General features: G+C 53.2%; 5 protein-coding genes across 5 annotated transcripts in view; 3 read left to right on the top strand and 2 right to left on the bottom strand.

The window, feature by feature from the left end:
- Window positions 1-1220: 1220 nt before the first annotated feature.
- BBA_06814 (uncharacterized protein) lies at window positions 1221-3134 on the top strand (the record flags this gene model as incomplete). The annotated part of the gene is made up of 3 exons (XM_008601911.1): window positions 1221-1384; window positions 1457-1649; window positions 1710-3134. The coding sequence occupies 3 exons, from the start codon at window positions 1221-1223 to the stop codon at window positions 3132-3134; spliced, it is 1782 nt and encodes a 593-aa protein (XP_008600133.1).
- A 458-nt stretch (window positions 3135-3592) lies between these two features.
- BBA_06813 (DNA mismatch repair protein MutL) lies at window positions 3593-6744 on the bottom strand (the record flags this gene model as incomplete). Its single annotated transcript, XM_008601910.1, has 3 exons — window positions 3593-6510; window positions 6562-6658; window positions 6712-6744. The coding sequence occupies 3 exons, from the start codon at window positions 6742-6744 to the stop codon at window positions 3593-3595; spliced, it is 3048 nt and encodes a 1015-aa protein (XP_008600132.1).
- A 1593-nt stretch (window positions 6745-8337) lies between these two features.
- On the top strand, window positions 8338-11780 carry BBA_06812 (sphingosine-1-phosphate lyase; the record flags this gene model as incomplete). The annotated part of the gene is made up of 2 exons (XM_008601909.1): window positions 8338-8889; window positions 8946-11780. The coding sequence occupies 2 exons, from the start codon at window positions 8338-8340 to the stop codon at window positions 11778-11780; spliced, it is 3387 nt and encodes a 1128-aa protein (XP_008600131.1).
- Window positions 11781-12600: 820 nt separating this feature from the next.
- BBA_06811 (serine incorporator) lies at window positions 12601-14179 on the bottom strand (the record flags this gene model as incomplete). Its single annotated transcript, XM_008601908.1, has 3 exons — window positions 12601-13903; window positions 13984-14063; window positions 14129-14179. 3 exons carry the CDS (start codon window positions 14177-14179, stop codon window positions 12601-12603), a joined length of 1434 nt encoding a protein of 477 aa, XP_008600130.1.
- Window positions 14180-14931: 752 nt separating this feature from the next.
- Window positions 14932-16294, top strand: part of BBA_06810 (major facilitator superfamily transporter) — a gene marked incomplete at both ends in the record, with an annotated part of 1993 nt that continues 630 nt past the window's right edge. The window contains 3 exons of the mRNA XM_008601907.1: window positions 14932-15012; window positions 15151-16070; window positions 16126-16259. Coding sequence (XP_008600129.1) covers window positions 14932-15012; window positions 15151-16070; window positions 16126-16259 — 1135 coding nt within the window. The remainder of the gene's footprint in view (window positions 15013-15150; window positions 16071-16125; window positions 16260-16294) is intronic.

Raw genomic sequence — 16294 nt, 5'->3', positions numbered from 1 at the left:
GCGTACTCGCTGCATTGTACGTGCGGTGGCACATTGATCAGTTTAAGCTGTGCACAGCTGCGGCTCACAGCACCGACAACGGAGCACAGATGGCCAGTCAACTAGAAAGACTATCCCTTGGGATGAGCAACCAGATTCAATTTTCAAAATCCGCAATAGATCCAATCCTTGCCTTGGTATTTGATTTTGTTTCTCAATGCCATTTCTTGAGGTCCAGCGCCATTGAGGATTGCATGTGGAAGACAAGGGACGAAGCCTGCAAGGGCTCCGTGGACGGTTACATGTATGTAATTGAACCACGTCATGTAAAGCAAAGCAAGACATTTAACCCGACTTCCAGAACCTTTACCCGCTTGCTCGATGATTTCAACATGCTCAATTTGCACTCCCCGACAGTTTTACGATTGTAGTAGAGGCAGATGACATATATCACATTACGTCTATATTACCGACCTTTGTCAATGTCGGTATCACTCAACTTCCAAATCTGATGAAGAATGTGCCGTGCAAAATGGCAGCAGGACGAGCAAGACACCCCAGATAGTCATCGCGCATCTGCTGCGAGCTTTTGATTTTCAAGACAACTATGAGTGGGCAAAGCAAGAAATATCTGCAATGGGCGTCTGGTGAGGACAATGATTGACAGCCAGACCAAGCCGAGCTATTACGCGATGCGGGGGACATACTGACTAGGCTGTTTGTACAATATCGTTCCCGTCAAATAAATAATGAGTATTAATAAATCTCGGCTTGGCAATTTTAAGCGGTTCGTACCCAGAGATCACCGACACTGCTCCGTAGAAGGAGGCCCAGACCCCCCCACTGAAGCTCCGAAGGCTGTCGTTGCTGTGGAAACGTCCACCATGACAACCACCCGTCCTCCAACCATGGCATGATAGAACAACGGTTGCACTACTTACTGGGTATGACGCCTTGACACGGATTATTGTAATAACTGGCCCATTTGAGTGGCTGGCAAGAAGTGCATTTGTTCTGCTGTCTGCGATAAACCCCCCACCGCGGCCAGTCCTACCCACCCTCGGAGAGTTGTTCCATTCCAGCTACTTCTTTATTCAGCAAACATTCCTACACCAACTGTTTCTCACCCGCAACCCTCTTCTCCCCCGGAGACTACAAAGTGTGCAGGCCTCGAGCATTCCAGAAAATCAATTGAGACAGTTGGCCAAAAAAAAGGCTCCTTTAACTTGATCTTTTGCACAATGGCGCCGGGCCAGCCTTACATGTACTCGGCGACAGCCAGCGAGGATTCGCGCCTGCCGGCCTCGACATTCGATCCCAAAGCCATTACGCGCGCCAGCTGGGCGCCGAAACCGAGACGTCTGCCTCAAGTTGGGCCGCTGGTCTCCTTTAATCAACATCCCGAGTACGCCTGTCCGGATGATTTGATACTACCGAAGAGGTGCTGTTTATGTTGAGAAGCTAACATGTAGAATAGTACCCACGAAGCTTTGCAGCAGCGATCCGAGTACAGGCAATTGGGTAAAAAGACTGAGAAGGCTATTAAATGGGTTCGCGGATGGCAGCTTTTTTGCCGCGTGCTCGAGTTCAATGGCGCTCTCGGCATCTTTATTCTCATGATTTTGCTCAGCCATGTTAGTGCTATCCTCGCCTGGATTATGCGCGTTGTCGTAAGTCATTAAAGCTTGTCATCAATTGCGCCTACCCAGCAGGTTCTGACCACAGTACAGTCTGGCATCACCGCCCTTCACTGTCTTTACGGAATCGTCCATCACTCTCGCTCGGCGACGTATAGAACCCCCGGATCCACAGCGGCATACCAACTCTTTGCGGGCATCTTTGATATCACAGTTGCTTCTTTCTACGCATATGGGGCCTTTATGACAAACCGCGATTCCGCTACTTGGACGACGCTACTCAAGGACCAGGGTCTGGTCGACTACTTTGTCCCGGCCGTGTATTACACCATCATCGGCGCTGCTAGCTTGCACCTCGCTTCGTTTCTGACGTCTGTCTGGCTTGCCATTACCTTTCAGCGAATCAGTGATATGCCACCGGATATGAACCCGTTGGAATCCAACCTGACGGCCCGCCCCTCGTTCCACAAGCGAAACAAGTCATCAGTGACAACCTATAGCTCTGACAACGAGAAGAGGTTGTCTACGGCTCAGAGCGCCAAGCACAGGTCCGAAGCCTCGTGGGAAAGCTTTTCTTACCCCCGCACAGTACCCTTTATGCACACCCGCACGCAGTCAGAGGATACCCTGGTCAACAGCGAGCCTAAGCTCAACCTCCCTCAGAGACAGTACCAGATCCCGTCCAGCCATAGGGCGTCTCGCTCCGCCGCATCCATTGTCAGCAGCCGCATGTCTGCTCCGCGCACTTCTAGAGGGACCTACTCGGAACTCGCGCTGGGTGACGCCAGCCCAGCCAGGCCAGAGTTTGTCGCTTACGGCCCCGATGTCAACAACACCCGCGCGCCCAAGTTTACCGAGACATGGATGCCAACTGACTCACTCATCTCCCGCACCAACTACCGCCAACGCGAGATGGCTGCCGCCAACACCTCCCGCCAGGCCCGTAGCTCTCAGTCTTACTCTGCTCTGGAGCAGCGGTACAATGCCGACGCTGACGACTCTGGATCCGATTATGGTGACAATGAGAATGTTGATGCCAACAGCGCCCACCGAGGAATCGACGGTGGCCAGCATCCCAACCCTCTTGGCTCGCACCCCATGGCCAGCGACTGCCCCTCGACGCCCCCTCGCCCTCCCACGCACGGCGATTCGTCGTCGTCGTCCCGCCCTACAACCCCATGGACCGCCTCCAGGCTCTCGGCCAAGAGCGCGCTGTCCGAGATTAGCAGCAACGAGCGCCTGAACCAGGCCGCCCGCGGGCTGACGGACCGCTCGCCTTGGACCCATAAGCCAGACCTGCGCCCGCCGCCTGCCCTCACTGGCGGTGACTTTTACTCGCGCTCGTATGGTGAGCTGCGCTCCGCCACACCGCCCGTCATGATCGGCGACACAAGAAAGATTTCATCGGGTAACGACTATCATGCCCAGGCCATGGCAGCTGAGCGTCGTCGCGTGAGCGGCAAGGTGGCTGAGGAGGGTCTTGCGGGCGGCCGATTTACTATTGGCTACGCCACTTGATGCCGCCAAACAGAACACATTTCGCGTGTTTGCTTTTTGATTAACTGATTAAACAGAAATGGATGTGCTTGGGACTTGTGGTTCGAGGAAACTGGGGCAAATCTCGTGGGAACTTTGGTTGAAACGGAACGAAATGATGACGAGATTCGGCCGAGTGTCTTTGCAGGACAAAACAAATGTGGATATGGCTATGGGTTACGGAAATGCTTAATTGTTTCACGGCGCATTATGATTTATTGTTTTATTGTTTTTTTTTTTGTTTCAGTTGGTGCATTCGCTGGATTTGGGCCAAAGACGGCCATTTTATATAGTTGAAAGAGATTTTGTGGCATATTGGTCTCTTGAATAAAAATCTCAGTTTAAATTTCGATAAACACACCGTAGCTGCGCACCGTGTGAATAGATATGTATACAATGTTTCGGCTTTCCTTTTTCCAAGTTTCATACATCACTTGACTTCACTCTCCCTCTTGCGCAAATGCCCGCCACCGCGCAATCGAGCTCAGCACCGTATCGCCCTTCCAGCCGTGATCATCCCACGCCTGTAGCCTGCACAAGTGTCGCATCGTGGGCCGGCCGTGAGGGCAGTTCCAAGGCTTGTCGAGCTCGCCCATATGACGCACCAGCCCGTACATTTGGCTCGTTGTCAGCGCCTTGCCAATCATGACGCTGCTGCGGCAGGCCCGCATGGCAAACATCTTGCGAACTTTGGTAGGCCGTGGAATCTGTGTATTGCCTCCGATGCCGCCGCCGCCGCCGCCGCTTGGCGCGTCACCGAGGATAGCGATGAGCTCTTCGAGATCTTCCAAGCTAAAGGCCGTCTCGCGGCTGAGCGGTAGTGCCGTTAGCATGCAGCGGCTGCCAACGGGGGAGTCTCCGGATGTGTCGACGAGGATTTTGAAGCCGTTGGCTTCGATTGCTGGGAGGTTCTCCATGACAATCTCCTCTTCCAGCGCAGTCAGCTCTAGCGTTTTTGGATGTACCAACCGCTGTGATTGCACAACAGTAGAGCTCTGTAGTCTCTCAAAGTTGTACTTTTCGTCCGATGCATGCTGGTCGATAATTAATAGCTCGTCATTGCTAGAGTCACTCCCATTACTTGGTGATTTGGAGTTGGAAGCGCGCGGACGAACAGCAATGATGAATCCCATGTTGAACTGTCCGGCAACGCGCATCTTGCCAAAGTCTTCTTTCGAGATGATGAGTTGCAGCCTTGACTCGGCATCTGCGGCACTGATGTCTTCTACTGAATCCATGTTTGCATTCGTGGTCGATATTCTCAGGGCGTTGTTCTTGTAGCTGTCGGTATGGGCACGGAGGAGCTCCGGACCTATGTCAAGTTGTTGTAATAAGCTTACGGTGCTGTCCTTCCGACGAGCAGTTGGCTGAAGCAGGTCATTTCGTTTCAACTCTGTCACCGATGTCTCCTTTTCTGGAGCATCATCGACGTCTTCATCGTTATTGGCAGCCTCTGCCGTGTCAAGATGCCCATCTAAGCTCTCAATATCAGCGTCAGACGGCATGGCTATCTCACTCTCTTGCTCTGATACTTGTAGTTCCTCATCCTCTTCTTCTGTAAGTTCCAGCTGGGCGGTGACTCTTGGTTCTGGCTCAGAATCAGAGTTTACTTCCTCTTCCTCACTGCGTTGTGATTGTAACAAATCTCCGACTTGTCGTTTTGCCGACGCGTTTTGGTGAGTATCTTGGTCATCAGACAGCATAGCCTCGTCGCCGTCGTCGTCATCTTCACTTGCGATGCTTTCCGTCTTTCGCCTCTTCGATGGGGAAATGATGATATTCCGTTGTGGTGAAGCACCGATGGTCACTGAGATTGTTTCCGTAATGGCCCGTTTCAGGCTTCGCGAAGTCCTCGTTCGTGGCGTATCATCCACTAGTCTCATAGGCTGTGTCGCAGGTATCGGGGGCTCTGGAGAGGCTTCCGGAGAAGCAGATCGTACTTGTCCCATAATGCCATCTTGGCCCGGCAGCAAAGTTGTCGCCGGTCCACTGGGTGCGTGTTCTGCAAGTCGTTCATTGAAATCGCGCACCCGAATAGCCTTGGCACTATTTGACACCTCGTCACTCTGTCTACCAAATCGAGCACTGATGCTAGTTTGCGGAGTCGCGACCTGTAACTTTGCCGCGGGTGAGCTCGCCGTATTAGAGACACAGCGGCTTATCAAACTCTGCGCTCCAGTGCTGCGCGTCATAGGGGCGGGTTTTTTGGCGGCTGAGGTTGTTTCCCCATGCTCATCAGAGAGTTGGGAGTCATCATCTGCAGCTGACACATCCGACTCCTCCGACTCCTCCGACTCCTCAGACTGTATTTGTTGTCTAGAAATTGGCCTATGCGCTGGAGAAGGGTTTGCAACTGTAGATTTTGAGGCGGACCTTTTGAGAGTAGAAAATGCTTGCGCAACTGGTACTGTGTAGTCGTGTTGGTCGAATAGCTCAACAAGGGCAGAGTGTAGGCTCTCCAACAAGTGGTTTTGGTCGTGTAATAGGATGCTCCGTTTATCTGGGCTCACATTGACGTCGTACATGTTTGTATCCAATCGAATGTCTGCGAATATGAAGGGCGATTGAGAATAATTGTAAGACTTGTAGACTTCATTGAAGGTCTTGGCAAACTGGGGAAGCCCACAAGGCCGCCCATTGACGAAGAACATTTGCCTGTCAGGCGTCTGTCTGCCTTCGCCGTGAACAGGACGGGAAACATGGCCAAGGACGCGGACATCTTTGGATGCATCAGCCTCGGCGGTGGTCATGCTCAGAGCAGAGGCAGTGGATTGGATTTCCAGTTTCAGATCCAACGCTACTAGGGCTGTCATTGTCTTGGCACCAAAAATATTAATGATGTTATCTTTGGTCGTCATATTTCCCTTGGTAGAAAACAAAAGTATCCGCTTGCCCTTGGTCGGCTGCTGGGAGACTGAAAACTTGACCTGCGTCAGAATGCAAGCATACTGGTTGAGCAGCGCAATGACCTTGTGCCATTCTCTCTTGATGTTGCGCTCTAGTTCTCGTCGACGAACTGGCAAGTTATGAAACAACTTGTCGACGGCAACAGTTGTCCCCTTTTGGGCCGCGATAATGGAAGTCGAATTGAGCTTCCCGGATGACTCAAAGGTAAGCTTAGTACCTTTGGGTGCGTCTTGAGGGAGACAAGTCGTTACTGTGACTGTGGACAGAGCGCATAATGACGCCAGCGCTTCTCCGCGGAAGCCAAAGGTGTGAAGACTGGCAATATCCGAGTAGGTTGACAGTTTTGAGGTGTGGTGCTTTAGCGCCACAGATTCATAGTTGGCTGGCGAAATGCCGGAGCCATTATCCTGAATCTCAATGGAATCGAGGCCCTGGTCCTTAAACCGGACATCTATTAGGGTCAGTGCTGGCCCTTTTCATAGAGGTCGGAGGGGAGGCATACCAATGGTAGTAGCGCCAGCATCGACGCTGTTTTCGACCAGCTCTTTTACAACGGAGCACAAGTCGACAATGACCTGACCAGATTGAATCTGATGAACCTTGAGAAAGGTCAGCTGCTGGTGGAGAAGTGCCAATGGAGTGGTCGACATACACTGCGACCATCAATTTGCTTGATAGTGGCCATGATTGAATGTGCCAGAACCAGGTCGTCGCAGGAGCTGACGCGGTGCAGGTTACGGCATCGAGGTGGGGTTATGACTATCACGCGGAGCGGCCATGATCGAGTCCAAGGTCTGATTACAGTAATGACAGGCCTCGTGTGCAAAAGAGGTAGTTGTTGGACGGGCTAGCTGGGTGATGGCTGCATTCGTGCAAGCCAAATGTCAGTGGATGAACGCGCTGGAACGCGTCTACGAAGTAAATAGGTACCTAGGTACAGTGGTTGGTAGCATGCAGGTAAGCGCGTTGATTGAGGGGCATTACTCAGCAGCTTTGCCAACGGCTGCAAACGGTGTCCGCTCTCCCGACAATAGGCAGTCACATCTGCGAGACTGTGAGAAAATAGTCTTGCAGATCGAGTCTATCGAGGTTCGCACTGTAGACAGGATTCTTCAATCTGAAACAGCTTAGACGAGGCTATTCAGGACAGCTGCAAAGTTGAGCTCTCTTGTCGCCCGACATTAAAGTGAGGGGAAAACCGGGTGCAAGGGTCGGTAATTAGTGAGAAAGCCCGCGCAATTATTCCATTTCCGTTTTGGGAAAGCCGGTCAGTGCGTTGTAAACATCAGGACGCAGAACGTCACAGGTCACAGTTTACCAGAGTCGATGAGGCTGAATCAAGGCGATGATAGCAACGCTTCATCTGCAACCATCCAACACTCGGTTCGTTCTTTTGCTCATGTCCTTTGGCTGTGTAATGTAGCCCGGGCGGCTGTATTGTAGACGGCCAAACACAGGTGTACGTATACATAGTAAGGGCATGTTTCCGGGACAAGGTGCCCAGGACCGAACATTTCGCTTTCTTTGCGAACCGAAAATGATTGTGCTGCTGCGCCTCAGGGACAGGCAGAGGTTCCCGTTGGGTTAGGTAGGTAGGTACCTAGGTAAATAAGAGCCGCAACCAGTGCAGCCCATCCAGAGTGCTCTGTAATCCGCTGTAGTCCCCTGTAGCTCACTACCTAAGCTGCCATGCAAAGCGGCGCCCTGTGGATTGCCCCAGGTCGCCAGCTTGGCTGCCTGCCGGGCACAACGGGTGAGAATAACGTCTCGGGCTGTTATTGCCCCAGCCACCCCCCGTGAGATTCCTATCCACCCAACCACCACCTTCTTTTGCCCCTGAAACTCGCCGCATCCAATCATCGCCTTCTTCCCGCACAACATTGTCTAGCCGCTTTTGGCCGCCACGTCAGTGGGTCCATCGCGATAGTCCAGCGATGGTATCAAAGAGCCAATTTCCCATTTTGCCGCTCCTTCAGTTCCGCCCCCCCCCTTCGCTCTGCCGTGCCCTCAACCTCCGGCTGGACTAAAGACTGTGACGGCATGTGTCGCCTTCGCTCGTGCGACGACTTGTGCTTCTGATACAAGCCATCTCCGTCTCGGCTTTAGGCTTGTTGCTTCTGCCCCTGCCGTCTGCTTCTGCCGCTTCTGCCAAAAGCTCGGCTTCGCCTACGCCGTTGCTCTCACTGCGACTGCGCCGCTCCGCCTTTCGACTGTGGCCTGCGACGCTCTTTCTCTTTCCTTCTCGCCTCTTTCTTCGGGGAGTCCTCGAGCTTTCCCCATGACGAGACACTCGTCTGGATCGACCGACGACGGTGACGAATCGCCTTCCCTTGATCCCGATGCTCCCGCCGCCGAGGTCGACAGCCGGCCCTCCGGGCTCAAGTCTCGTCCTCTCTCGACAAGGATAGACCGTCGGCCCAGCAATCTCGATTGGAGCCATTCTGTCTCCGTCAATGGCAATGGCCCTGCTTCCGCAAAGCCCGTGGCACCCTCTCCCCCTCTCTCACAGTCGCCAACTTTGCCCGCGACGTCATCGGGAATGAGCCATCCTAAACAAAGTCCGCCTGCTCGCAACCGAAGCCGTGGCCCTCACTTTGGCACTTGGTCAATATCCTTCTTCGCCCTTGCTACCGCCGCGCTTGGTCTGCTTCTCCTTGGTGGCATTGTTCACTCCTTGGTCTCGCGGCAGCAAGACGCAAAGGGCTGCCGCATGTCATACATGCGCCCATCATATACCCACTTCCGTGAATTCGACACCGAGCACACCCGTTTTGCGACTAAATACTCTCTTCATCTCTATCGAGAGCAGGGGCTCGATGACGAAGTCAAGGTGCGTTCAACCGTGAGCTCAAGCGCTCCTCCGCCGCTAATCTCTCTGCCATGTAGCTACGCGGAGTTCCGGTTCTCTTTATACCTGGCAACGCTGGCAGCTACAAGCAAGTCCGTCCGATTGCAGCCGAGGCAGCCAGTTATTTCTATGAACGTCTTCAGCACGACGGAAGCTCGCTTAACTCTGGCGTCCGCAATCTCGACTTTTTCACTGTCGATTTCAACGAAGACATTACCGCCTTCCACGGCCAGACGTTGCTGGACCAAGCCGAATATCTCAACGAAGCTATCCGGTACATTCTCTCATTATATTCGGACCCCAACAAGGTTTTCCGCGACTCCGACTTGCCTGATCCTACATCCGTCATCATAATTGGTCATTCAATGGGCGGTGTCGTTGCTCGCAGCATGCTTGTGCAGCCAAACTACCAGGCCAACTCGATCAACACCATCATTACAATGTCTGCGCCACATGCCCGTCCGCCAGTCACTTTCGATGGCCAAATTATTCAAATCTACAATGAGATAAACGAGTATTGGAGGAGAGCCTACACCCAGAAGTGGGCGAGCAGCAACCCTCTTTGGCATGTCACGTTGATTTCGATTGCCGGCGGCAGTCTTGATACTGTTGTCCCTTCCGATTACGCTGATATTGACTCCCTCGTGCCAGAGACTCATGGCTTCACTGTCTACACTACGGGTGTGCCAACAGTATGGACGAGTGCTGACCATCAAGCTATCATGTGGTGCGATCAATTCCGCAGAGTCGTCAGCCAGGCTCTGTTTGAGGTTGTTGATGTCCACCGGGCTAGTCAGACCAAGCCTAGAGCTGAGAGAATGACTACCTTCAGGAAACGATTTTTGACCGGATTAGAGCCCAACGCGCAAAAGACTATCAACCAGGGCCAAGCCACTACCTTGCTCGTGATCGACGAGAGTACCCAGGATCTTGTGGCAGTAGGCCAGCGTCTAGTTCTCAGGCAACTTGGCAACTCTTCGAGCCCTCAAGTACACTTGTTGCCCATCCCACCACCAACCGACTCCGCCAGCAAACGATTCTCAGTGCTCTCCAACAGCCCACTCAGCGATGTTGGGGAATCTGGTCCGCTCGAGGTGCTATTTTGTAACGTACTAACTTCACCTGCTGCCAGTGTTGCTTTCATCGCGACAATGGACTTTTCTCAAAACAGCAAAGTGAGCATGAAACTCGCCTGCAAGAACGCAGCTGGTGATGTGGCTGTTCTACCAGCTTCAACCAAGCACACCGTCAACCCATTTTACCGCGACGGCGAACCTGAACTAGTTCCTTTCTCTCACTTGAGGTACAACTCTGAACATCTTTCAGACTATCATTTCGTCGCCATCATTGATAAGGCAGAATCGCCAATTGACAATTTCGTTGTTGCCGAGTTTAGTGACGTGCTGGATTTCGAACAAGAGCATAACATTGTCCTTGGCAAATTGCTCACCCTTGGTTTGTCATTCACCCTACCACCAACGCGGTCAACCGTTGTGGAAGCCAAGATTCCCGCCATTGAGTCTAGTCTTTTGGCCTATCAACTCCGACTGGACTCGGAACCCTGTGCTCAGGATGGTGCTCTTTTTGCGCCAATGCTGCGCCAATCTCTGCAAAGTCCACACGAATCGCGTTACTTTGTGAATGTATCGCAAATCGGCATCAGTCTGCATGGCGCAGCACCATACATGCCACCGACTATGGCTCATAAAGCAAACAAGGGTGTCGTCTTGGAATTCTTCTCAGATCCGACATGCAAGGCTCCAATCAAAGTCACCATTACTTTTGATATATTGGGCAGCTTGGGCAAACTGTACATGCGCTACCGGACAGTTTTTGCGGCATTTCCGCTTCTTATCGTTACCTTGGTTCTTCGGAAGCAGTTTCGCGTCTATGACGAGACTGGCGTTTTTATTTCCTTCTCGGAGAGTCTTGACCTTTCGCTCCGCCAATCAATCCCGCTATTACTTCTCTCACTGACACTCCTGGCAACATCCATTGGCGTAGCGCCGCAGGTCGATACCAGCAGACGCGGCTGCCCCTTGGCTGACACAGTATCGGCTATCGATTTTCATCGCAATGATCTTTTGATCGGTACCGACGATCCATTCTTCACTTTTATGGTCCCCTTGATTGGCGTTGTCTGTATAGGAGTCTGCACAGCCCTGCACTACGTCATTCTGCTTCTCACGCAGCTTTTCAGCCTTGTCTTTGTCCTGTTTCGACGCCGTGGGAGCACCGACAGTGCCAATGGCAGCGCTAGCTCAGCCTCTCCGATCTTTGCGCCATCCACACCTCGACGACGCATGATTTCAACCGCAATTCTTCTTTTATTGGTGGCAACATTTATTCCGTACCAGTTCGCCTATCTCGTTGCTTGTCTGGTACAGCTCTTCACATCTGTCAGAGCACTCCGTTTGAGTACTATCACGCCTTCCACATCCAATGTCAACTACTACCACTATACACACTCGATTCTTCTGTTGATGATGTGGGTTCTCCCCATCAATTTGCCCATTCTGGCCGTGTGGGTGCGGAATTTGGCGGTGCACTGGCTTACACCCTTTTCCTCGCACCACAATGTACTCTCCATCACGCCCTTTATTCTCTTGGTCGAGAACATGACGACTGGCCGTATGGTTCCGCAAATATCAAGCTGGTTGCGACACGTCACGAGCATACTCTTGTTCACCACTGCGCTGTGCGCCGCCATATACGGCGTTTCCCATGCCTACCTATTGCATTATTTGGTCAATATTATCGCTGCCTGGCTCGTCATCCTTCACGCTACTTCGACATCGTGGTCTGTCAGTAACCTTGGCGCCATGTTCGAAGGAAATGCAAATGAAGGTAGAACGGACGGCAAGGCATCATAAGGGGCACCTTGATGATCTTTTCGTGGATATAGCACACATCTCGACACCACCCAGCGCGATGGCGTCCTTTCCCCCACAACACGCCGCTGTCAACCCTTTTATCTCTTTCAACATAACCACTACCGTCACTACCATTAATGTCTCTTTCCAGCTCATGTTTCTCGATTTCATTTCGTGGCTGGCATAAAAAGGGCATCGCTGAACAAGGGAAGGAATTTTGACTTTTTAATATCTAATACTTGTACATGATTTTCGCTCATGAATATGAGAAGGAAATGGAACGGTACTAGGGTGGTGGCTTGGGATCTTTGATGTGCCTTTTCCCTCATCGGATTGCTTGCCTGATTTCTTGTGTAATGAGCATTGTCGAGGCGTTGTTCTATATTTGGGAGGGAGCAAGTACCAAAGTAAGGGGAATAATGTTTTATTTGCCTCTTGTCAAGAGAGCAACCGTGGAGAAAGAAGCCCAACACATTGATGCACAAATAATTTTCACATACTTATGATGGGAGGCGGAACAGCTCCTCCATCTCTTGGAATAAAAAAATCATCGCTGAACATTCATTTCAGTATATGCCAGGTGAATTGTGGCGAAAAGATTACCATACAAAGGCACTTGCTGCTTGAGAGACACTGGAGATGGCTATAATCATATATTTCGCTCAAAGATTCATGTCGAACAAGATGAGCAAATCCAACGCCATCCATAAGAATACCGCTATAATAAATAAAGAATTGAGGCAGAAAAGAAAGAAAGACCAATTACCCCCCCCCCCCCCCTCGCAGGCTTACATGAGCATGGTGCACAATATGTACACGTCTAAGAAAAGTCGAAACGCTCCGGAAGAACCACGGGCGCGACCAGGCTCCAAATATAGATACCGTGGCACAGCCAGGCGCTCACAATCTTGATCCAGCTAGCGGCGTAGGTGCGCCCGACGCTGGCAAAGTCGCTATTGGGCTCGACGGCCGTCTCGTGGCTGATGGTGAGGAGCAACGAGACCCAGGTGGTGGCGAGGAAGAAGATGACGTGGAACATGGAATAGTTGTACTGAGTGCGGGAGCGCTCGTCGTCGTGCGCGGCGTTGGCGTGCTCACCGTCGTCGTCGTCGGAGAGCAGAGCGTCGGCGGGTAGGCTGCCTTCCTCGACCGCGCGGCGAAGGGCCTCGGCGCGCATCTCGCGTCGGCTGCCGGGCTGCTGGGTGACGAGGTCGTGCTCGTCATCGTCAGGCAGGCGGATACTGTTGCCGCCACCAAGACCGAAGTTCTGAGTGGCAGCGCGGGTCGTCGTATAGGCAATGGTGAGCATGGTGACGATGGCGCCGAGAACGACCGAAGTGCGGCGCGTTGCCTGGCCGCGGAGAAGCGGATTGCACTGCTTGTCGTCAGGCTCCATGGAGACGGCAGACATGGTGAGGTAGGTGCAGTAGACAGCGACCATGGCGGCCTGCGCGAGGCCAGCCTTGGGGTTGTGCTCCTGGATTGTGGGGTTGACCGAAATGGCGGAGATGATGAGCCATAGGAGGAGGTTGATGGTGATGACGGCCTGGTTCATGGAGCAGCCCGACCCGGCAAAGAAGATGTACTGCACAATGGTCATGGCAAGGGAGGCGGCGTACATGCCGAGCGTGGAGCCGATGAGGACGGTGCGCCATAGCCGCGAGTCGGTGTCTTCGATTTGCGCAAGGCAGTACTCGGCCCAGCCGTGCGCGAGGTCCACGAGAAGGATAAGACCGAGAAGTAGGAACAGCATGGCACCGATGAGCGCAATATAGTTGCCCCAGAACATGAAGAACTCGTCGGGGATGAGAAACGACATGACGACAAAGGCAACCCAGGCAATGACCTTGGGGCCCCAATAGCCGTTTTGAATGGCCGCGCGGGGCTCCTTGGAGGAGGCAACGCCAAAGAGCAGGCCGGCGAGTATGAGATGGAACATGCCGAGGGCAAAGTTGATGCGGTGCACGGCGAGCCAGCCGTAGCATTCGCCGTTGGGACAGTTGATCTTGACGTAGTCGAGCATGAGGTGCTGCAGCTTCTCAATAGCCCACGGCGTGAGCATGATCCAAGCGACGATCGAGTTGACTAGGAGTATAAGGGCGTAGGCGATGCGGGTCGCGACACTGCGAGTAGACAGGTTAGCTGTGTTGGTCTTGGCAGAGTGAGGCAATGGTCGAAGCGAGGGCGCGGATGGTGGACGAACCTGTTGCCGCACTTGCCGCATGCGCTGCAAACCATGGAGCATGTTGCCGCTCCGCAGCAGCTGGCGCCAAACGAGAGTAGCTATATGAAAGCCGGTCATGTCAGTCTTAGGAATCGCGATGGTCGCGAGATGCAGTGTCATTTACCGTAGTCACGCTAGGCACCGCCATGAGCGGGAGGGAGAGAAGCGCACCCATGGTGAGGGCCGGTGACGTGATTTTCTAGGACGACTAGAAGGGAGAGATCTTTCGAGTTTGGCGTTTTTTATTAGGTGAAGGTGTGAGGGTAACCAGCGCGTCGAGGTTGTCGCTGGCTGCTCGGATTATCGCGGTGTTTGATGATGGCCGAAATGATGACGGGCACAGGTGACGCCGCCGCATTGCTAAATGCAGGCATTACGTAAGTCGGGTCTCACACGATGATAGAAGCCGCTGAAACCCGCCAAAAACGCCCGCTAGATTCACAGTGCGCGGGGGCTGAGATGCACTGAAACCTGGCTTCCGGGTAGGAGGTAGCGCTGTAATTCAAAGTTCTTTAGCGATGTTATAGCGGTCTTGATGCTAAGTCTTGGGCAGATGGAGCACACGCCGACCACGGACACTGCTATCTCATAAATAACCTGGTACGGTAATCCGTATCTAGGGTAGGTAATAGGCAGGTAATAACGTTAGATAATGGCTATCTGCGTATCTGCGTCAACATTCGGGACACTGACCCGATCCGCCTCGGTTCCTTTTGTCTTCTCGCATCACCATCTCAACCGTCCCAGGTTCACTCTCTTTACGCAATTTTCTTCTGCAGCTGTTTCAGGAAACAGCTTCCACTCTCGATGGGCTTGCGTTGCTAGCATAGCTCTTTCTCTTCTTCCATCTCCGCCGACGGGACAAGTAGCGCCCATCATTCTCCCTTTGCGACGGACATCAGCCCGCTTGCGCCCGGCTTGCCCAGCATGCAGGTCGACAACGTAAATCGCAAGAGAATCGTCGCCAGCATTGCGGCTACCGTCATTTCGCTAGCCTGCGGCACAAATGTTCGTTCAATCTGCGCTTTTCCTCAAAGCCTTTTGGCTTTCTCCCTTACCCCCCCCCCCCCCTCTCAGGTTCTCATACGCTTGAGTGACGCAAGTTGAAACACGGATTCGCTAATCCACCCACCCAATCACCAACAGTATGTCTACTCAGCATGGGCGCCGCAGTTTGCTGAGCGGCTGAAGCTCACGGCGACGCAGAGCAACCTGGTCGGCCTGTCTGGTAATTTCGGAATGTACTCGCTTGGTCCTCTGGTTGGCATGTTTGTCGACCATCCCTCGGTCGGATCCGGGCCTGCTGTCCTCCTCGGCGCTGTGCTGCTCGGGGTGGGCTACTTTCCGCTGCACCGCGCGTACGATGCCGCGTCCGGCTCCGTCCCCGTCCTCTGTTTCTTCTCGTACCTCACCGGCATGGGCAGCTGTCTGGCCTTCTTCGCCGCCGTCAAGGTGTCGGCGCTCAACTGGCCGCACCACCGCGGCACGGCCACGGCGTTTCCCCTCGCCGCCTTTGGCCTCAGCGCCTTCTTCTTCTCCTTTCTGGGCTCTATCCTCTTCCCCGGCGACCCCAGCTCGTTCCTAAAGCTGTTGGCCTGGGGCACCGTCGCCCTGACTTTTGCCGGCTTCTTCTTCCTCAAGGCCTACCCCCACACGTCGTCGTATCAGGCCGTGCCGGGGACGGAGCCGTCGGCGAGTAGCGTACCCGGACAGCGCCTGCGACGAACGTCGTCGGCGCGTAGGCACCAGCAGCGCGCCATGTTTGATGATGAACCTGGTACGTCCAACAACTTTACTACTACTCAAGTCACGGCGGAGCAATCCGGTCCCGGATCCGCCCCTACTCAAGTAGCAGGCGGCGCAGGCACCGAAGAAGCTGTACCGGACGAATCGTCGTCACTCATGTCGGGCACGTCGGCTGTGAATCATGATGGGAATGCAAGTGTTGATCGAGATGCGTTTCATCATGTAGATATTCGTGGATTCCAGCTCCTGACTTGCCTGGACTTTTGGCAATTATTCACCATCATGTCGATCCTGGCCGGTGCTGGACTCATGACTATTAAGTAAGTGCAGCTTCTTCGACTCTATAGAAACATCACGAGGACTCACAAATTCTAGCAATATCGGAAATGATGCCAACGTATTATGGAAACACTACGACAGCACCAAAGGTGAAGAGTTTCTTGTGCGTCGTCAACAGATGCACGTCTCGATTCTTTCCATCGGTAGCTTCGTGGGACGTCTTCTTAGCGGTAAGTGCAAAAAGATGCCCTACGGCTGACATTTC

This window comes from Beauveria bassiana (assembly GCF_000280675.1).
Source record: "Beauveria bassiana ARSEF 2860 unplaced genomic scaffold BBA_S00021, whole genome shotgun sequence".
In the NCBI taxonomy this organism is placed as follows: domain Eukaryota; kingdom Fungi; phylum Ascomycota; class Sordariomycetes; order Hypocreales; family Cordycipitaceae; genus Beauveria; species Beauveria bassiana.
Note: the sequence above shows the minus strand (reverse complement) of the source record. Positions and strands in the feature narration are given on the sequence as shown.